Source organism: Crinia signifera, chromosome 4 (assembly GCF_055691185.1).
Source record: "Crinia signifera chromosome 4, ASM5569118v1, whole genome shotgun sequence".
Classification (NCBI taxonomy): Eukaryota; Metazoa; Chordata; class Amphibia; order Anura; family Myobatrachidae; genus Crinia; species Crinia signifera.
The window spans coordinates 287972718-287995787 of record NC_139220.1 but is presented as its reverse complement, the minus strand read 5'-3'; the positions used below and the strand labels follow the sequence as shown (position 1 = coordinate 287995787).

Below are 23070 nucleotides of genomic sequence, written 5' to 3'. Positions count from 1 at the left end.
AACTATGCAGAGAGCCATTGGCTACATTTGTGCAGCCTCACTGGACATGGTGTCTTTTTCAGCTAAGACCATGGTGGCAGGAGTAGTAGCAAGAAGAGCATTTACCCTTTGAAGGATCATTCTTATTTGGTCAAAAGTTGGATGCCATGATACAGCAGATCACAGGGGGCAAGTCTGTTCATCTACCTCAAGACAAGAGAAATAGGTTTCCAGTTCCTATATCTTCACGGCATCAGTTTAAAGAAGCCAAAAGCTACAGACCAGAACGTCAGTATGGCAGGAGGGGCGCATCAGGACGTCAGTCATTTTGCCAACCAGCCAGAGGCTACTCGAGGCAATGACTACACCGAAAGTGCTCCGGTGGGAGCGAGGCTTCTGACTTTTGAAGATGTGTGGCAAAGTTCTGTAAAGGACAGATGGGTAATAATGAGACGGATATAGGCTACAGTTCCATCAGCGTCCTTAAAGAGACAGTTTCATAATATCCCGTCCTCCCCAAGTGAGAGTGGAAAGAGAGGCATTAAGAATCATCCTGGATCAACTTGTGGCCATAAACGCTGTAGATCATAAAGATCTCAGTGGAGAAAAGGGTTCTACTCAAATCTGTTTCTAGTGACAAAGCAGACCGGAGGGTTCAGGTCTATCCTGGATCTCAGAAGGTTAAACTCATTTTTGGAGAAGAAGAGGTTCAGGATGGAGACATTGGCCTCAATTCTGGCAGGAATCAGGAAGAATGTTTTTCTTGTGACCCTAGACCTAAAGGATGCCTATTACCACATTCCCATATGCCAAAACAACAGGAAGTTCCTGAGGTTTTGTATGTTAAAAGATCATTTCCAATTCAGATGTCTGCCCTTTGGTCTAACCTCTTCACCAATAGTTTTTTCAAAGGTACTTGTTACTCTGGTAGCAAAGCTGTGGGAGAAAGGAAGTCAAATTTGGCCATACCTAGACGACTTGCTGATTGCAGGCGACTCGGAGGCAGAAGCAAGGAAGAGTCTGCAGGTGGTGATAGAATACCTAGAAAGGCATGGCTGTATAAACAACCGGCAGAAGAGCAAGCTACAACCGTCTCAACTGGATACAGTTCTTGGGTGTTTTGACACAGCCAGTTTCCAGGTGGCTTTATCGCCAGAAAGATGTACAAAGATTCAGGATCTTGCATCAAGCTGTATGAGACACCAGCATATAACACTAGAGTTGGGGCTGCAGCTTCTGGGGATGATGTTCTCGGCAATCAACATTGTCCCCTGGGCACAGTGGAGGATGAGGAGTCTAAAATGGGAGTTACTTTCACTGGTGAGAAGCAAGTGGCACAGGTTAACAAGGATTCCAATGCATACGACGTTAAGAGAATCCCCAAGATAGTGGTCAAAAGGACTACAGGCAAGGCCGACATCTCTTCATCTCCCACAATTCGTAAACCTAACTACAGATGCGAGCCAGACAGGATGGGGAGCTCCTCTATTGGAACTATCGACTCAAGGAAGCTGGTCTCGGAAGGAAAGTTTACTGTCCTCGAATATGAGGGAAATATGAGCAGTTTGACATGCCCTATGCCACTTCCAGGGCCTGTTGAGACAGACACATTTGAGTTTTTTTCTGGAAAATTTGACGGTGGTGGCTCACCTAAATCATCAAGGTGGTACCCGAAGCAAACCCCTTCTGAATCTGCCAGGAAAGATCCTGAAGTGGGCAGAAGAAAACTTAAGGTCCCTGTCTGCAATTTATGTTCCAGGGAAGGAAAATGTGTGGCAGACAACTTAAGCAGAAAAAACATCCTTCTGGGAGAATGGGAGTTGAAACAAGAAGTATTCCAGATGGTAGGAGAGAATTTTGGGGTACCAGAAGTGGACCTGATGGCAACGCAAGCCAATTGCAAGGTGAAGACATTCTACGCCAAGATTTTATCTGCCTGCAGCAATGGCCGTCGATGCCCTTTCCATTCAGTGGAACTTCCAGCTAGGCTATGTATTCCCACTGATTCAACTCATAGGTCGAACTCTGAAGAAGATCCAAGAGGAGCAGGTTACAGTGGTAGCGATGTTACCCTTTTGGCCAAGGAGACCGTGGTTCCCAATGATGTTTAAGCTTGCGGTTTAAGAGCCCTGATCCTACCAGTAACTCCAGATCTTCTGAGTCAAGGGCCAGTTTTCCATCCCAATCCAGAAGTATTTTGTCTCAGGGCTTGGAAATTGAGAGGCAAGCCCTAAAGCGACAAGGATTATCGGATCAAGTGACCGAGATACTACTCCATGCAAATAAACCGGTGTCGTCATTAGTATACTACAGAACCTGGAAGACATTTTTTGCTTCGGTGGATGGTCCAGTTGTCCTGAGTGATATTCTGTGGCACAAGTGTTACAATTCTTATGCAAAGGTTTTCAAGTGGGGTTATCAGTTTCCACTCTAAAGTGTCAAATCTCGGCACTAAGTGTGTTACTGGATAGTAAATTGGTTAAAGAGGAACTGATTATCAGATTTTGCAATGCAATTAAGAGACTTCGTCCACAAAGGAAGTCCATGGTTGCCCCATGGGATCTTACTATGGTTCTGAACGACTTAATAAAAGCACCATTCGAAACCGAATTGAAATTCCTTCCATGGAAAGTTGTTTTTCTGGTATCAATTACATCGGCCAGAAGAATCTGCAAGATCCAGGCTCTATGGTCTGAGGAGCCTTATCTGACGATATTTAAAGACAAAGTATTATTAAGAATGCATCCGGATTTCTTACCAAAAGTGGTGTCCAAGTTCCATCTTAGTCAAGAAATCGTCCTCCCAGCCTTCAATTCAGAATCAAGAGATAACAAGGAAATCTATTGCCATTTGTTGGACTTGGTCAGGGCTATTACCGTCTACCTCAATAGAGTTCAAGAAATCAGGAAAACCAAGCATTTGTTTATGGTTTCTGAAGGTCCTAGAAGAGGTCTGGTTCCCACTAAACAAAAATTAACTAGATGAATCAGGCTGTTAATTTCCTATGTCTATGAGCAAGAAGGGCGGACCGTACCACCGATCATTAAGGCAAACTCTACAAGGGCAGTGGCAGCAACGTGGACCAGGAAGACACAAGCTTTAGTCGTTGACATCTGTAAAGCCGCTACTTGGTCTTCTAGCAACACGTTTACCAGACACTATGCCCCAGATGTTTCTCCTCATACATTTCGGGAACAAGTGTTAAAATGTGCCTTGGATAATTAAATATTGTTGCATTATGCTGTTTCCGTCCCTTGTTTTGGGCTTTGGTATGTCCCAGAGTGGCTGCCATGGGGATCATAGAAGAAAAGGTTAAATTATAATTACCGATAATTCCATTTCTTCTTAGAGATACCATGGCAGGCGATTGCCCTCCCTATATTGTGTGATTTTTTTTTTTTCCTCTATGCAGTTATAGGAGACAGTCAAAACACACAGAGTTAGGGGAAGAGCTGGACTAAATACCAGAAGTGGGTGGTCCCAGGCGGTCAACCTGTCTACAAGTAGGAGGAGGGGAAATATCCCAGATGGCTGCCATGGGATCTCTAAGAAGAAATAGAATTATCGGTAAGTATAATATAACCTTATGATGTCGGTCATTGACGAGAATCGTCAATCGTCGATATTCCTCAGATATCCAGTGATATGCAGAGATGGAAATAGACAGAAGAGACAATGTGTATTCAAATAATTTTAACCATATAAGACATTTCGCTATTGGGCTATAAAATAGAGCACCAGAGCGTACCCCACTCAAATATAGTGGTGAGGGGGATAGTCTCATGAAGATATCTTACGAGCCTATCCCCAAAATAATTCTGGCTGGGTCACACAAGGACAGGCACTGGAGTCTGGAGCAGAACAATGAGCCCCGGCCAACGTGTATAGATCCAGCAGCTAGGAGAGGAGAGAGAATCAGTATCCTATTACGTTCTGCCGAATAATCCTAATAATGCCCTCTTCCTCCTCCTCAGACTGCCCATCATTCACTTATATATATATGTCACAGCCTCCCTCACTGCCGCCCAGCCTCCCTCAGCTTTGGGACCGTCCTCCTCTCAGTTCAGTCCCATCCAAGGCCATCATCATCATCATCATCGTCGTCACGGTCTTCCTTCTGTCACCATTCACCACGCCCCCAGGTTTGCCTCCTCCAACATGGCGCCGCCAATGGGTCGGCGTCTGCCGTGACGTCATCCCCCCGCGCCCTGTCTGTATCTCAGCAGCCAGCCAGCAGCAGCAGCAGCCCCCCTCCTCTTGTCTCCTGTCTCCGGACTGAACGTCTTGCACCGGGAGCCGCTCTTAAAGGGGAAATGCACCGAGGCCGGACTCCGACACCCAGCCGGGGGGTGAGGCACCGGGTTAGGCAGGGGGAGGAGCCCCGAAGAGGGCGATATAGGCACTTTGCCACCTGTCATTAGGAGCAGTGCTGCGGGGTAACGGGTCAAGTGTACAGCCCTGGCTCAGGTGTGCGGGCTACAGACTGGCCCGGGAGGGAGGGTGAGATGTGCGGGTACTGGTCCCATCTCCCACTTACACCACACTGATGTCTGTGTCTGGAGAGGACATGCTATAAGTGTATTTGTGGTACTTTGTATATTGTGTTTTGATGCCCCCCAGCCATGGCCTTTACCCCATTCATTCTGACAAAGTTGTACCCCATGCATATTGGTCTGTATGTCACAGTACCCCTGGTACATGTATCCATAGTATAGTGAATTTTTATATGATTTCCCCTCATGTGTATGGATCATACCTGTGCAAATAGGACACTTCCTACCTTAACTTCTATATATCTTTAGGCATAAAGTCACAAATATGTGTCTAGTGTGGGTACATGACTTTAGAATAAGGATTTTGCTTCGTTCTGATGTTGGAATGGCTCTACAGTAATTTTATAAGTTACATTGTATTTTACTCTGGCCATATACAGAAAGATGTTTTCCAGCCAGTCCAGCTGACGTATGACCATTCCGATCGATTTATTGTTTATATGGGTATATTGGTATGCAGGTTTTTAGAAATGTTGTCCAGTGCAACCAATCAGATGTTACTTCTGATTTATATTGCTCTGTCTACAATATAATAGCTTGAATCTGATTGGTTGCTCCAGGCAACATCTCCCCTTCTCAAAACCTGCACATTAGTAACTATACTCCATTGTATGTACGTGAACAATAATCGTCCAACGCCAAAATAAAGTCATGATTGTTTGGTGGTTATTGTCGAACATGACAAGACTGTTGTTCTGACAATATCTTTAAGTGTACTGTACATTGTGGCGATCCATTGGTCATTATACTGGGGCTACTTTGAGCCAATTAATTCTAGGGTGCCGGATGACGCTCTAACAGTCGGAATTCTAATGTTCAGTGTACGGACATCATCAAAATCCCGACTGCTAAATGCCCATCAGTCAGGAGCCCAACTGACAGGGGCCATTCTCCCTCCTTGGGGTCCTTGACCCACATAGAGGGAGAATAGGACCTGTGGCGAGTGTGGTGGCCACCGATTCTGCTGCATGGCAACCGCAGAAAGCCCACAAGGGGTATGTTGGCGCTCGCCCTCCTGTCAGTGTACCGGCAGTCCAGTTTTCAATGTTGGTGGACTGACCTTCGGAATGCTAGAGCGTCACACCTCACCCTAATTCTCCCGGTCTATTGTATTATATGACCATCTTATGTTTTAACTATGAAGACGACAGAAGTTCTGTGAATTAGATATAATTGTATCTTAAATGCAGATGCAATGTTGAGCTTCAGGAGTTATCCGGATGGCTGACAGACAATAGGTCAACACAAGTAACTTGAGTTTTTGGGGACTTTTTTGTTAAAAAAACAAAACAAAAATTTTTTTCATACTTTTTATACTCTAACTCGGAAATGTAAAGGTTGCTGGGCCGAAGCATCTCAAGCAAAGTGCTACACTGATTGGGGGTTCATGTGTGCAGGTGTCAACATTGACTCCCCCAAAAAAACTTATGTCAACCTTTGCTTGTGTCGATTTAGACAGATTTGTCTGTGAGCTATACTAGACCCTTTTCAGGGTAACACAGGAAGAAATGTGCCTGCAGAAGATGTATGAAGTGATAGCTGGCTGCAGCAGTGTTGCCATTTGAAAGGAGATTCATAATGAAGACCTGCACTGTAATATGTATTGCATACCTCTGTACTAGTGATCACATACATGGCGTATTTAAGTTAATGTACTGTCAGTGTATTTGTTCATACATGTATATGTCATTTATATACATGCTTTGAAATGAACCCATGAGAATGCATGTATTTTGTTTTTGAGCATCTTAAAGGCAGTGCAACTTTTTTTTTTCCAACCAACAATTCATCTTATTTTAAGCCCTTCCTGTATGTGTGAAAATGTTGATCAAGTTTTGATAGACTGTGTGTGTGTTTGTTTACACCCACAAAAATGCAACCACCAAGTTTTGAAGGTTCTACTAGAACCTTTGTGCCGCCTCTTTCCTAGAATCTATTCTTGATTGGTTGTCGCACATGCCGTACCTCCTGCTCCGCACAAGCACCTGGCAACAGGATTAGTGTCCATTTTGCCCATACATACCATGGCTAGGTTGTATAAAATCTGTCCAATTTTCCAGATCATTTACAACATCACTAGTGGTTTTTTACATACTGGACCCACAGGCCAGCTGGTCGCCTCTGCAGTCAACTGCATTTGTCATCAAGTATAGCAGTTGTTTTGGGCAATACAATGTGATACTGCAGCATTAAAACAAGGTGTACATTAGATGTGTGGACAGAAAGCAAGTTTTGCGGCTATGGGGGGTATTCAATCCCCGCCGCTATTTTCAATGGGGAAATAGCGGCGTGTGCCTAGTCAATGCTTTCTTGCCCGACTTTAATAGCTGTTGGGGCGGTTTTGCTGAGAATGGATGTGAACTGTCGCAATCAAAGCTGGATCTTGACAATCCACTGCCGTTTATGCGAACACGCCCCCTTTTTGCTGATCGGCAGGGGGGACATTGAATCACGCCTGGTGATTTACGGTTCAGCAAATCGAAAACAGTCACGGCTGTCTGGACGGACCGACAGTCGTGACCCAGGAATGAATACCCCCTATATCTCTAATTACTGATCTTCTCAATTATCAATCCTCTAGTCTACTTTTAATAGCTCCCAGTAATGATGATCTAGTGTTTGCTGAAAGGTGACCGGATGCAGAACAATGATCTCTTTTTGAAAGCGTATGACTATTACTACTACAGACATTAAATACTCTCCTCCTACTTAGTATTGCAATTCTATATGACGCCTGTCTAACCTATTGCTTTCAGGTGTAAATTTGGGGATACATTTTAAGTAAGACCTAACAGTTGTTTTTCTACTTTGTATTTAATGGGTAGATTAAGAGCAGTAATGTTATTATGAAACCCGAGATAGGCGCTTTTACTGAAACATGCATGTTTTATTTTGGGAAACGGAAGAGACGAAAAAGGGGCGTTAAGGGTCCTAGAGATTAGCTAAGCCAATGAGAACACTGGTCTTGACCGATGTAATATCCAGCATGCTGGTTGTTAATCACCGGGCGATAGCAACGCTTGGGTCCTTGTATAACTATGGCCCCTACACACGGAGCGATGTTGGGGCATTTTCTAAGCAATTTAGTGAGATCGCTTTGCAAATGCCCCTTAATCGCCCCATGTGTAGGCCCCATAACACGGCGCAAGAACCGTTACATAAGTAGTTACATCATAGGAGATGTTTCTTCCAAATCATTTTTCTATGCATAAAAATCATATTAAAGGATCACTGTACAGAAACCTTTTTTTTTTCCCCCTTCAGTTTCTAATGTATATAAGAATACATACAGAATGAGAACCGGAAAGGAACAGAACAAAACTTGGCTTGTTTGAAATGGGCCAGGATTACCCAGACCTTATCACTGTTGTGCAAATTCACAAGCCGACCCATTATCGAACAACTACGCATGCATACAGATCGTACCCATAATTTTTTTCGCAATTCCCGTACAACTTGATAGCCAGGAATCCAGGAATTGTGGGTGTGTCAGGAAAAACGCGTCAGAAAAAAATTGTGGGTGTGTCAGAAAAAACGCAGGCGTGGCCAGGCATTTTCAGGGTCGATGTGTGACCTCAGCACCTGGACTTGATCACTTATCTTTCGCAGATTTGTGGAAGGGTCAGAATTAAGCACATTTGCACAAACTGGGAAAATCATTCAATGGTGAGGGAGTTGCAAATTGATTTGCCGCTGGCGACCAATCGGGGATTAATTTATAGACTTGCACTGGGCAGGTTTACACTCTGCCTGGGTGGCAAATATCTGATTGCAGGCCTTTACAGGTGCGGACGTTGGGGGAGACAGATGTGAGAACTTTAATGCTTTTTCAACCCAAAAAATTATTATCTGTGTACAAATAGTTAAAAAATGAAAGACAGACTCTAGTGTTGTAGTTCGCTTCCAGTCAGGAATGTGGTGTTGGACGGACTGTGTTATATTGTAGTTAGGTGAAAACTGTGAATTGGGGAATTTCATTAGCTGATTTAACACAATAATGCACTTATCTCATGATAATTCCGCTTATCACTGTATATGCGTTCCCGTTTATCAGGCAGGCAATTAGAAGATCGGGAGATCAGCATTCATGCGATAATTCTTGCATGTGTTTAATTATAGGTGAAAATGAGAAAATTTGCTCGTACCCCCAAAAAAAGACAAACTAATACAGGATAACTATACTGGCTATTAACAAAGTGTTTGTGGTTCATAAAATGTGATAAATGGGTTCTATATGCATTATTCTACTACACTGAAAAAAAAATTATTAGATGGCGTTTAGTGTGTGCAAAATAGGTGCCCTACTTAAGTTAAGATCCATACACACTGGATGATTATGCCCAGTGCGTATGGACAGGGATGATCGCTATCATCGCTGGGGGCAAAGCCGCTCAGTGCATACACACTGAGCCGCTTTACCCCTGCCCGGCGCCATCAGCGGGGGGAGGATGGCTTTGCGTAGCGCAGCGCTATTCAAAGCCGCTCATATGCTGTTTTGAGCGGCTTTCAGCTCAAAGTCGCCCAGTGTGTATAGGCCATTAGGGGTACTAATTTAAAAAAATGTGGGTCTTTTTAAGCCACTTAAAAAAAAAAATGCAAAGAATAAAAAACACTAACTTCGACATGCAAGTCTTAAAAACACCTGTCCCCATAAAGTATCCCCATATACCTGTCCCATACGTTGTACCCACATTTCCTGCATTTTGATTTTTACCTTTTAAAATAGACATTTTCCCCATCTATTTACCTGCTTGGGAGGTGGTTAAATGAAATCCTCATCAAAACGTATGGAGAATTATCATTATGGGTAAAAGTTTGCAAATCATTGGATAGGTCCGGTTTTTTTGTTTTTTTTTTAATGAAAACTGGATATCACGGCTGTTTGAATTCTCCTGCACATTTTGGTTGATGTTGTGGAATTAAGGATAGTGTTTCCCCCATATGTTAAGTTTTGGTGGGATGGATTTTTATTTATTTTTAACAAAAATAAATAAATGGCGCTTAATGAATACACCTGTGATGGCGTTAAAGTTCATTAACCCCACTTCCAACACTCCAGAGTTCTAGACTTTAGCTCTCCAGGGTTCTAGAGTGGACCATTGTGCATAGTACTTTTCTCTGTTTTAAGAGACTCAAATAATGTGTAATGAGTGGTATAAACATTCCTATTGTTCAGGTATTCACAGAAAGCTGCCAAATTCTGTTAGGAATCACACCAACGCTGGTGGCTGGCAATTATAAAATATGTGGGCAGAGAGAAGGGCAACCCTGTCCACCACTACATAACATGTGTGCCCAGCAACATCACAGTGGGGGGACTTGGCATTGGCAAGTGCATACACACTTGACCGCAACATAGCGGGGATCATGAAGCCTTCTGAAGTACGGCCCTCACTTGTGATGTCCTTCGTCATCTTGAATGTACAGATGATGGAGTGTGTCACTGAGGATACGCAAGAGCATGCATAGTCCGCGACATTGTGCATATACACTGACTAATTTTGTTACTACAACCCTTCAGATTTGGCAAAGTCGTTCATTTTATTGACTAGTGCAGTGGTACCAAAACTTTTAAATCAAGGCATCCTAGAGTTTCAGATATTGAGAAGAAGTTTTTTGTGGCGCTCCTAGACCAAGTAAAAAAAAATAAAAAATTTAGACCAAGGTAGAGGGCATTGCAGTAATCCAAACGAGATAATCCAAATGCATGTATGATTTTTGGCAGATCTTCAGAGGGGTTTAAGTGTTTGATTCTGGTTATGTTCATCAGATTAAAGAATGAGGATTTTATTTTGGCTGATATCTGTTTAAGTGTCAATCCACCATCCAGCACATGATCAGTTTTGTAATTCTGTAATCCCAAGTGTCAGTCCAGTTGGATGGCTATTCTGCAGTCTTGTCCTTTGATGTTGAGGCCCTATCATAAGAACCTCTGTTTTATCAGGATTCAGTCTCAGCCAATTGGCACTCATCCATTCCTGGAGACCAACTAGACAGCCATTTAGGGTTGTTATTTGGTTCTCAGTGTCTGGAGCAAATGACAAGTACAGTTGTGTGTCATCTGCATAGCAGTGGTAGACCAGGCCATGACACCTAATTATTTCACTCAGTGGCAGCATGTGCACTGAAAACAGCACGGGGGATAATATAGAACCTTGTGGGACACTGCAGATGAAGATGAGTATACTCCAGATGTCAATCTCTGTGACCTGCCAGTGAGAAATGATTTGAACCAAATTAGTACTGTGCCATCCAGTGCACATAAATTTTTCAGGCTCTCAATCAGAAGCCCACGGTCCACAGTATCGAATGCTGCAGAAAGATTCAGAAGGATTAAGATTGAACAGTCACCTCTGTCTCTTGCCATGAGAATATAATTTAGCACAGGGCTCTTTCAGTGCTATGTCTTCTCCTGAATCCCGATTGGAATGGATCATACATATCATGAATGTCAGGCGGGTTTCCAGTTGATTAGCAACCACTTTTTCAAAATCTTTTCCTAGAAAAGGAAGGTTTGGTAGTTGGTCATGCAGCCTGGATCTAAATTTTTTTTTTTTTTAAGAGGATTAATCATTGCTTCCTTTTAGGGGTTGAGGAAAAAATCCTTTTTGCAAAGACAGGGTCAATTATATCTATACATGCTATTTGGAGCTTGGTTGGGGCAGGGTCAAGATCACAAGAAGTGGGACGCAAAAACCCAGCAATTTCAGCAATTTCCATTAGGTCAAAGCTGGTCCATGACTATTAGGTGGTTTACAGTTTCAGGCTTGGTTATAGGCTGCGTTTACTAACACACGGTAAGTTTTTAAATGATTGGCCTTGCATGTGCAAGGCCAAACAGTGGAAAATCCAGTGTCTTTATCGCTAGCTACTCGCAAGTTTATTGACAGAAAGCTGGCATTTGTGGGTGTCACCAAGGCGGTTTCAGGGAGTCTGTTTGACGTCTGCTCTGTACTCGTTCAACCTGTTTCTACCGCATTTCATTCACTTACCACTGATAAAATGACAGGTTGAGTCTCCTATATTCAAAATACGAAATATTACAAACTTTGTTCCATGCACCAAATCTTAAAAAAACACTGTATAAAATTACCTTTAGGCTGTGTATATGGCACATAAATTCATTCATTCTGTGGTTAGATTATGATAGGCAAATATTTCAAACTATGGAATAATCCAATATCCAAAATATTTATACTAATCACATTTAATAGAAATTATGAAACTAATTCTCACTTTTTTTTTTCTTTTCTCTCTCCCCCCCCCCCCCCCCCCACACACACACACACATTTCTGTGCTTTCTGTCTCCTGTGTTACCTCCCTGTCCAACCTCTCCCATCGATCAGCTATCGCATACCTCCATCTTTGATCTCTTTCTGGTGTGCTAGGCCCCCCGCACTCTTATTCTGTTTTCCATTTAATCATCCATCTTCCTCTCTTCAAACATCTTCCTCATGGAGGATGTTCACCCCTCATACCTCTCGGGACAGGAAGATGTGGATAATCTACCCTACCCAATAGCATCCATTGGGCAAAATGACCCTTGCGTCCCCATGCCAGGAGGTGTGGAGATTGTCCTTGTGGGGGGAGGAGAACCCACAGTTGGAACATATCCTGAGGAGACCAGTGTCCTTTCATCTTACTCTCACATGGGATTTAGAGAGGAGAACCGAGAAGGTGAGAAGTACTGGCATACGTGACTTATTTTAATCTTTTTTTATATGTACATTTGTGGTGTCATTATTTTCTGTCATGGTCCAGTGCTACAGATATATGTACTAATGGACAGGCCTAGAATGTATCTATGGACCGGAGTTACCAGAGAGTTACTGCTGACCCCTAACTTTTTATGGTCATGTCTAATTTTATTACATTCAGAAAAATGTCCCAACTTTGTCGAACCTTAATGGAGAGGTCTATTTTAAGGGTCGATAAAGTTGGGACATAGGCCCCTAACATAGTCATAGTAGTTATGGCTGAAGAAAGACTTGCGTCAATAGAGTTCAACCTTGGTTTAATAGCTTAACCCTTGTTATATGTAGTGAATACTGATATTTTTAAAGACAGATTGGGTACTTGTTAGTTTCACGGTGGCAGTTACGTAGTTTACATAATGCTGTATTAAGAATACCAATACAGCACTATGCTGCCTACGTAAACTACGTAAGTGCTTCTGGAGCCCTGAAAGTACACAATGGTTAATATCCCCAGCGCTGACCACACTTAATAAAATCAACTCCACGCCGACGTGGATACTGGGGGTATGACGTGGATAGTGGGAGAAATGTGTGTGTGTCTTGTGCTTTACACTTACCCTTCTCCGGCCCGGCCACCGCGTCCATCAAGTCCACCGATGGGCAGCGTTCAGTCCCCCTCCTCCGGCAGTCACTCCCTGACGCCATTGTTCAGTCCCCTCTTCCGGCACTGGCAGCGGACAATGTACGCAATTAGCGTAGTGCTGCTGGGGGAGCAGGAAAACCATGTGATGTTCCCTCCAATGGCAATACGCTGAATTACGTACATTGCTGGCGCCGGGGAGTGACTGCAGGAGGAGGGGGACTGAAAGCTGCAACCGGGGAGTGACTGATGCCCGCGGGGATCTCCGACCGGAGGACAGTAAGTATAAAACAAAGCACCCACAACCCTGCTCCGCCTGCTCCCAGTGTAGGGTCACATCGGCGCCGGCTACACTGACAACGTATGCTTAGGCTACGTTGAAAACGTATTGTAGAGCTGCCGCCATGAAACTAAACAAGTACCACAGATTGTTATTCTTATTTGTACCCCTGGATGTTTTTAACCAATAAATGTTTGTCCAACCTTATATTAAATGTATTTATTATGTCTGCCAACACCACCTCACCAGGAAGAGAGTTCCATAGTTTGGTTGCCCTGACCGTGAAAACTTTTTTCGTTCTAAGGGAATGAAATCTTTTTTTCTTCTAAGGTAAACTCATGCCCACGTGTTCTAGAGTCCTTCCTTGTAGTAAAAAGGGCACTTGACAGTTCCATATATTGGCCCCTGATAGATCTGTACATTTCCCCCCCTTAAACATCTCTTCTCTTAGCATAAACAATCTCAATCTGTCCTCATAGCTTAAATTCTCCATTCCCTTCATTAGCTTTTTTGCTCTTCTTTGGGTTTTTCCAGTTTTATGATGTCCGTTTTATAGTGCGGGCCCAGAATTATACTCCATATTCTAGATGTGATCCAACCAATGCTTTGTACTTACTAAGTACTAATAATTACTTTGAGTCCCTAGTTTCCATACCCCTTTTTATACATGCTAGTATTCGGTTTGCCTTATTTGTTGCTATATGACATTTAGCACTACACCCCAATTTGGTTCAGCACTACACCCCAATCTATTTGGACTTCTAGATCCTTTTCAAGTTCTGAATTACCCAATGCACTTGGGTATGCACTTAATATTGTGCAATATCTCCTCGTTTTGCCATAGATCTCCCAATTTTATTTGCTTTATAATGATTTTTCCTTTTTTTTTTTTTTTTAGACTTGAGACTGACCAATCCCAGGGATCCAAATGAAATTGGCTGTGGCATCATGGGCCAGTAAGTACTATTGTTTAGCGAGCAGTATGGGCCTTAATGGAATGTAAAAATAAATTGTAATCAAATATTGCAATACATGTTCCAGTACTAACTCGGGGCAAAGCTCCTGGAGCCGTAACTAGGCCTCCAACAGCCAGAATTTCATCCATAGCATTCAATAAATAGGTTTATTTCCTTCCAACCAACACATTCTCAATACATTCCAACATAATTTCATTAGTAGTCCCCAGATTTAAAAACGAGGCACCACATAGCATTTTACCTCAATCACACATTATTTTCTTCTGTTGATGTCACCCAGTGGACCTCCTTCACCTTACACTCCAGCAGTCACCTCCACCTGAGGTCGCCTTTTTCCACCTCAGCGACATCTGAGTCTACTTTCACTTTCCTCTTTCTGAGCATCATATTAATAATCTGGTCTTGCTCTAAGCCTCCCGAGGTTAATCTCATGACCTACCTTCTACTCCAATTTACTGACCAAGTTTTACTCTGAAATCTCTACCCCTCCTGCACTGAGCAAACAATCTCATCATGGAATTTCATTCTCACCTCCACTGCAATAGCCATCATTCTCAGGCTCTGTCATTCTGCACCGTTAACCCTGTTACTCAGTAATTATGTTGTCACCTTCAGTATTTCTCCTCTGTAGCTGAAGATCACTTTTGTAATTCATGTCCTGGCTCTTACTAAATCCAGAAAGAAATTCTGTCTCCTACAGCTCAGCCCTTTCTCCTGCCACACAGTCTTCGTACTGCAGGTCGGTTATCTCCTCCAATTCACAGACACTGTTTATCGTCAACTCCCTCATCAGCTCTCCTGCCTGTCTGAGCTTGCCACACCACTTTATTACATCCATCTACAAGGCCATCTTCTCCTCCAGCCTCCTACCCCATCCAACTCTGGGGTAAATTTACTAAGGTGGGAGTGCTATTGAAGATGGGGTTTTACCCATAGAAACCGATCACATTATATTATCTTCTAGAAGGTGCTATATAAATAAGAAGTAGAATCTGATTGTTGCAACATCCCATCTTCAATAGAACTCCCATCTTAGTAAATTTACCCCTCTGTGTCCCCCCACCATAAAGAGTCAAAGACTGATTTTCCTTTTCTTTTTATCTGTTACCTTAACCCCTTCTCTCTACCATTGTTTAAATACTCTCCCATGATGCTTGCAACCATACTACTCAGTTACTCAAACGTGCTCTTTTCTGGCACTGGCCCCTCCTCTAAAAATGCCCTGTTCTCACTGATTCTTCAGAACCCCTCACTCTAGAACTACCACCCAAACTTTATTTCCTATCCCACCAAGCAGAGAGAATTGTGTACCAAAGCCTTAAGCCATTGCGACCCTTTAACTATTCTTGACCCTCATCTATATCACTCCTCTTCAATTGACCTTCTTGCCACCAAATCTAAGATTTTCTTCTCTGCCCATCCTCCATGATGTCATCTCCTCTTTCACGTAATACACCTCACTGGTATTAAGTTACTCTCTACTCTTGGTTCACCTCCAACTTTTCCTTCTCTTTCTATTTCTATGACCCAAGAAGCCCTCCCTTTCTCTACCTGTAGGTCTCCCCAAGAGAGTCCATATCAGTATTTATTTATCTATACTGCACCTACTCCCTCAGAAATGTGATCTGTTAATTCTGCCTCCAATGTCATCTGTACGCTGAGGACAGCTATCCCATCCTTCTTTCTTACTGGATTTCTGACTACCTTAAGGCCATTTGCTCTAGGATGTCTCAACACTTCCTGAAACTAAACCTGGCCAAAACCAACTGGATTGTTTTCCCTTTCTAGGGTCCTTCCACCTATCCCATCTCTTTTTGTTCTGTTGATAACATAATCTACTCTGTCTGCTGCTATTTTTTTTGTTTGTTTTATTACTTTTAACCGCTTTTTCTACCTTTTTCTAATTTTAACAGCTCAGAACAAGACCATGTTTCTTCTAAATTCACACTTCCGCCTCCTGACCATCAGACCTTGCACCACATTGGGTCACACCAGTCTAGCAAACACGCCGCATCCTGGGGATTCTCACCTGCGGACACTCCTGAAGATATTGAAAGGCAATCTGATGAAATGCCTTCAGAGGAGCAGTACTTGCAGAATAGAAGGATAGATTGGTCTTCAGGCTTGGAGGATGTAGAAGGTCATTCACAGTTAATCATGGCAAGGTCAGACCCTCCACCCATTACTATGCCAGGATTTAGAAGAGCTCTACAATTGGGAACTGCTCATGAGGCTTGGCAAGGGGGAAACTACTCAGAAGAGGATGCACATGTAGAGGTAGAAGAAGAGGAGGATGAGGAAGAGGGTTCTGTCTACACTTGCATTGAGTGCAGCATTTACTTCAAGAAAAAAGCCCACCTATTGGAGCATATGTTCCAGCACTCTCAGGAAGGAGAGGGCGAGGGGGTACAGGCAGGTGAAGATCCACACACCTGTGGAGAGTGTGGGAAGGTGTTTGGAGATGAGGAGAGCCTGGAATCTCACCGCCAGCTTCATCAAGAGTCCAGACAGAAAATAATAGAGGAAATTAGCAAATTAGAGAGCTTGACAGACGAGGGACGAGATGCCCGATTGCAATGCCCCAAATGCCTCTTTGGTACAAACTCTTCCAAAGTTTTTGTTCAGCATGCAAAGACTCATGTGAAGAAAGTTGGTGGGGAAACCCTAAGAACCCCAACATCTCTCAGAGTGTCGTCTGAAATACCAGATGGAGGGGAAACTTCAGAACCATCAAATGAAGAGATGTGGAAAATTCCGGAAGCAGAAGCTACATTTGAACAGGGGTGGAAAGCAGAATTGCCCCATTCTATAGTTCAGGGTCCTAGTAAGGCAAAGATGAAGACTCCAACTAGAGAAGACTCTGAAATTTCTCTGCACGATAAGCAACATAAGGAGGGAGAAATGAATAAGCAAACAAAGGCCTTCCTATTGCCGGAGGCTGCTGTAAAGCTAAAGAGTAAATTTAAAGAGGCTCTAAAAGCTGGTGGGGGAGGTGAGGAAGACCAGCGACGACAACTGAGAGAGGAGGTGGCTGTTGTTCTCCTAAAAAATATTGGCTCCAAGAAAAGGAGCGCTAAGGGCCATCAATCTTGGGGTTACGGGAAAAGGCTTTCTGCAAGTAACAGAAACCTGGTTTCACGCAGCTCCCTTAATCATCATCTAGCCAGGGATGATTGGGCAGACGAGGGGGATGATGATGTACCCTTAGATGTCCTATTAATGGATCCCAAATATGCAAGCCAGCTGGAAGCCCTTGGGCTAAGGAGTGAGGAACGGGAGTGTCCATATTGCCCTGATCGCTTCCACAATGGGATAGGTCTTGCTAATCACGTCAGGGGACACCTAAACCGCGTTGGAGTCAGCTATAATGTTCGGCACTTCATATCAGCTGAAGAAGTGAAGGCTATCGAACAGAATTACTCCTTTCAGAAGAAGCGCAAGAAAGGTGAGAGATGAGTTGTCCTCTTATTTGTCTGACTTGTGAGAGTAAGTTCTAGCTTTTGTACACCAAGAATAATAGTCTCTTCCAGCTGCATTGAACTTTTAATATTCAGTGATATGGTTTAGATCAGTGGTAGCCAACTACGGTCCTCGAGAGCTACCAACAGTTCACATTTTCCAGACAACCTAGCTGCTGCACAGCTGCACTTATTACTCACTAACACATTTTAAAAGATCCACAGGTGGAGCTAATTACTTCACTTGTGATTCTGTGTGGAGACATGGAAAACATGCACTGTTGGCTACCCCTGGTTTAGATGCATAGTCCTGTAAATTTTAAAATGCCTGTAACATCAAACAATATTTTTTTTATCACATTGGATCTATTAATTTTGCAATTATTTAGCAAAACAAATATGAAATAACTTTTTATAACCTTAGTGCTGTGTACATATACCCCCAGCAATCATATTGCTCAGTGTCTCCTTTTGATCAGCGATGAAAAGGAGACACTGCTACGGGGCGGAGGGGGAGCGCAACAGCAGCAGACGCTGCTGCTGTCACTTTGATGGGAGGAGGGAGGGAGCAGCGGCACGGGGCTGGGGAGATCAACGCTGATCTCCCCGGCGCTGACCTCCCAGCACAGCGATCGCCGGGGAAAGCCGCTGGTCGCATGCTCCTGCGACCAGCGACCATTAGGCAGTGCACACGGGAGCGCGCAGCTGGCGATTTATCGCCAGCTGCGCTCCAAATCACTGGCAATATGGTCGCTCAGCGACCATATTCCCAGCGATTTTACATGAAATTGCACCCGTGTGTACTCACCTTAGGACTAATTAAAATATGCAGACATTTTAGTGCTTGTTTATTAGAAAGCTTAAAAAACAAATCTCCAAATGTAAGCAAAAACCATTGGGTTCACCTTCACAAATATTGACATTAATAATATAATTTGTAATATCATTTATGCCAAGATCTCGGTCTGCTGCGCTAAACACAAATTTAGCTTGACAGCCTACACCTGTTTAAACAAGGCCAATTCAGCATTGTAGAACCAGAGGAGAATTGTGTTGAAGATGGTGTTTGATGTTATTGGGCCTTTTAAAAAAATATATATGTGATCTTATTCTAGCTTATTCTTTATGTTGTTTAATTTGGACGATTTTAGGTTATTTAAATCTATCTAGCCAGCATTTTACAGAGAAATGTCATGTTTATTGCTGATAATTATTTTGTTATGTAATCATTTTTACATGCGAGCAATGGGAACTAAATATGTAGACTAGGCTATACAAAGAAAGATATGAGTATAGTTAGTATAGGGCAGTGTTTCCCAATCTGTTTTCTGGGCACCCTATTTTAAGCCATGCTTGCGCACAGATGGGTCAATCAAAATAAAGGAGGTGCTAAGTAAATCATTTGTGCTCAAGTATAGCTATCCTTAAAAGCTGGAGTGATAAGTGTGCCGGGGCTGGGAAACACTGATATAGGCCGTATAGTGAGAAGATGTGTAGCATAAGAGGCCAGGAAAGCCGGTTTGTGTAGTAATAAGCTGCTCGGAGTAAAGTTGCTAGGTTTCATGGTAAGGGTATGGTGGTCAGGAGATGGCTGTCTACTTGATGATTCTGGCAGCAGGGTCAAGCTGATCTGCCTCGAGGGGAAGAAGGCTATGGCAGAAGGAGTTGCAGAGCTGGAATGTCCGACATGTGGCTTTCCAGTTGTTGTGAAACTGCACATCCCAGCATGCCTTTCCTCGGTTTTAGCATTGCCTAATAGCAGAACTGGGGTAGAGCATGCTAGAACATGTACTTTTACAACTGCTGGAGAGGCACAGGTCAGCCAGACCTGTTTTAGAGTATAGGACTGTGGTGGATTTTGAAGGGGGGGGGGTCTGATTAGTTAGGGTAACCAGATATTTATGGCAGAAGTGGGACATACGAACCACCCGGCCTCAGTGTGGCAGCAGTAGAGTAAGTCTTATCTGAGGAGAGGACAGCAGCCTTACATATAAGTTTAGTGGGCTGTGTTTATAGGAAAGTGGTGACTGAGTAGCACAGTGCATGTAAATCAGAGGTAGATGGGCTGAGCAGAACAGGAGGAAGGTCAGCAAGGATTTGTATTGGAGGCCGGGTGAGCAACACTGAATAGCAGGAGAGGAGGACGAGAACAGGTTTAGTATCAGAGGAGGCCGGGTGAGCAACATTAACTAGCACAGGACACAAGGTGATCTCGTCTCCCCCTCTGCAGTGGCGAACTTTGACCCCAGTACCTTCAGCCTGATGCGGTGTGAGTTCTGTGGTGCTGGTTTCGACACTCGTGCTGGCCTCTCCAGTCACGCCCGTGCCCACCTGCGAGACTTTGGTATCACCAACTGGGAGCTCACAGTGTCTCCCATCCATGTCCTTGCTCGACTGCTAGCCCGCTCACCCGGTCGTCCACTGCCCCCCTTTCCACCTTGGCACCAGGACACTGACACAGACGGTAAGAAGCCTTTGTGCCTGTTTATGCCATCACTGATGACATCACATTGCATCATCACCAGCCTGCAATCAGACCCAAGTGTGCATCCTGGCTTTATCCCTTCCCTCCCCTGCTCTAACAGCCTTATTATTCACTCCAGCCCTTTCAGCATCTCTTTTTCCTTCTACCCTTGTTGTATGCAACTTTCATTAGCAGTGATGATGTCACAAGTAGTTGCACCTTACGTGACATCATCACATGGCCGTCCTCCTGTTCTAACACTGGCGCATGGAGATGTAAACTGCCCTAAACATCAAATTAATTTTATTGTTGTTTCAGAAGTCTAATTTTTATTTAAATAACTGAGGCTGCCATACTTCTAGGGAAATTCACCCTGGACAGCTTTGTTAATGATCCATAAATCACTGTAAATGATCCATAAATCACTGTAAAATCTATCAGTGGTACACCCTGTCTCCAATACAGAGCGACTTGCTGATAGTGGTGTACTGGTTTTACCATTATCCTGTTGTCAGACCAGGAGTGTTTGCTGTCTGTGGCATAGATTCTCAGGAGCTGCTGATTTCTGAATATGGAAACCCAGCAGTTCTGACAATCTGTCTATGGTAAAGTCTGGCTGGACTTTGTAATGATTCTTTAAATATAGCAGGCCAAGAGTGGTGGTCTGGAGCAATATAATACTTAACAATACCCTTAAATAACCAAGATCATAGGGTGTCAGGTTAGCTTGGCTGGATCATCATTTGGGACTTAATTACGATTTCCACACACAGTCCTATACTTGGTGCAAGAGTTCTGTCTGAAATTAGATAGATCTCTCCAGAGCCCATAATTCCTTTTACATGACTACTCCTAATTTCAGCCACAAATGCACACTAAAGATATTTTTAACGATATGCACGATATCATTAGTAATATTATTGTGCGTATTGTCTAGTGCAGGGGTAGCCACCTCCAGTCCTTGAGAGCTACCAACAGTTTTAACGGTTTCTGTATTTCCTCACAGAATCACAACTGAAGTAATAAAATGTGTCAGTGAGTAATGAATACGCCTGTGCACCAGCTAAGTGGTCTGGAAAATGTAAACTGTTGGTAGCTCTCAAGGACTGGAGTTGGCTACCCCTGGTCTAGTGTGTATGCACTATTGGTAACCTTGCGTGCTCCCTTGGTTCCATAACGACCCTCCACAATCATCTGGTCACAGGTGAGTTAGGGGGTTATTCAGATCTGATTGCACAGCTGCTAATTTGCAGAGCCCAGCAATCCTGTAAATTGATGTCATTTTCATAGGCCTGGTACAGCAATCGGTTTATAGCTGCAACACCTACTTGGCAGCTATGATAAAAACGGGCTGATCATGGCTGTAGGGAATGTCAATTGACATCCCTCTTCAAACGCCTGGACACGCGTGGATTTTCCCTGATACTTCCAGAAAACTGGCAGTTGCCGTCCACAAATGCCTGCTTCCTGTCAATCAACCAGCGATAAAATAAGTAGCAGGATTTTATTGTAGGATGGTCTGGCACGTGTACTAGAATCTATACGCATGTGCAGTCGTTAAGAGGTACTTGTTTCCTAGAACGGCGACCAGATTTCCTACGTACGCAAACGTAGGTAAATCACATCGCATGAGCCATTTTAGTGGCATGCGATGCGTTTTTTTTTATGTCATTTATGCACTGCTGTGTGCCCCAGGGGATCGCATCGCATCTCCCGCAAAATCGCATGTGATTTTATCGGGTGTGCAATGCCACTACATTAGCTATACAATGATATGATTGTATGACCTACAATCATGGTTTACGCACCCCCTTACTATCCACGCCACCCCCGAAGCGTTGCGCGCGGCACGCGTCCTCCAACGTTTTCATACCCCCACTATCCACGTCGGTGTGGAGTTAATTTTATATAGTGTGGCGAGCCCGAAGCATGGCGAGTGCACGCGGATAACTATACATGTATTCCGCGTCCCCTCGCCACACTATAGAAAATCAACTCCACTCCGACGTGGATAGTGGGGGTATGAAAAAGTCATAAAACGCGTACCGCTGCGCTCGCCACGCTTCGGGGTGGCTTGGATAGTGAGGGGGTGCGTTAAACCTAATTTTAGGACATACAATCATATTATTGTATACCTAATAATATTACATGAAAAATTGCATCGCACGGCAGTACAATCGCGATGCGATTTCACTACGCAGAATACCCGACTAAGCAAATAGCTTAGTGGGCACCGTTCTAGCAAACAAGCACCCGTTAAGATTATCAACCGGCCTGCAAATTCACAGCCGTGCAATCAGGTCTGAATTACCCCCATAGTTAGTATCTCAGTCAATTGGATATAAGCTTCTATGCTGAGCCATGGAGCTACTTAAAACCTGGACTGTTGGGGTGCCTTGAGGAATGCATTTGGGTATGGATCATTAGGTCTACAAGAGAATGGTCCACACCATTAGGTCAACATACAGAAAGGTCAACATGGGTCTAGGTCGACAGGTCATTAGTATCGACCCAAGCATTAGGTCGACAGTCAAAAGGTTGACATGGGGTTTTTTTTAACCCAAATTTCCATACAGTCGACATGGACACTGAAACGTAGCACCGCAACCTCTCGCTACGCTCGCCATGCTTCGGCACACTAGTTTATTCTCTCATCATGCCCTAGTGGATGGTAGGGCATGAAATACTGCCTGTCGGCTCAAAAAACTGTGAAAAACCCTATGCTGACTTAATGACCTGTCAACCTAGAACCAGGTCTACCTTTCTGCATGTCAACCCAATGCTTGTTGACGTAATTACCGTATCCCCTGCATTTGGGAGCCTCTGATGTAGGCAAAGTCTGGATGTGCCTTGAACTTCTAGACCCCTAACAGCTAAACTAGAGATCATCAGGTTCACTTCTAGCTATTGTGCAGTCGTGCTCCATCACATACGTTATGAGACCTTTTAAGTAGTTTAAAAAAAAGTTCTATCAACCAGCAATTTCTTTTTATACAATGGGCGCACAATTCTGTCATTATC

The 23070-nt window shown here is 43.7% G+C and overlaps 1 protein-coding gene across 7 annotated transcripts in view; it reads left to right on the top strand.

The window, feature by feature from the left end:
• The first annotated feature begins 4192 nt into the window (after positions 1 to 4192).
• WIZ (WIZ zinc finger) overlaps positions 4193 to 23070 on the top strand; it is a 39231-nt gene continuing 20353 nt past the window's right edge. For 6 of the 7 annotated variants that reach the window (XM_083184936.1, XM_083184937.1, XM_083184933.1 and 3 more), the window contains exons 1-5: positions 4193 to 4328; positions 11880 to 12210; positions 14049 to 14106; positions 16041 to 17572; positions 19816 to 20049. In XM_083184936.1, coding sequence (XP_083041062.1) covers positions 11988 to 12210; positions 14049 to 14106; positions 16041 to 17572; positions 19816 to 20049 — 2047 coding nt within the window. In that variant the 5' untranslated portion in view covers positions 4193 to 4328; positions 11880 to 11987. The remainder of the gene's footprint in view (positions 4329 to 11879; positions 12211 to 14048; positions 14107 to 16040; positions 17573 to 19815; positions 20050 to 23070) is intronic. The other variant, XM_083184935.1, reaches the window with a different exon arrangement.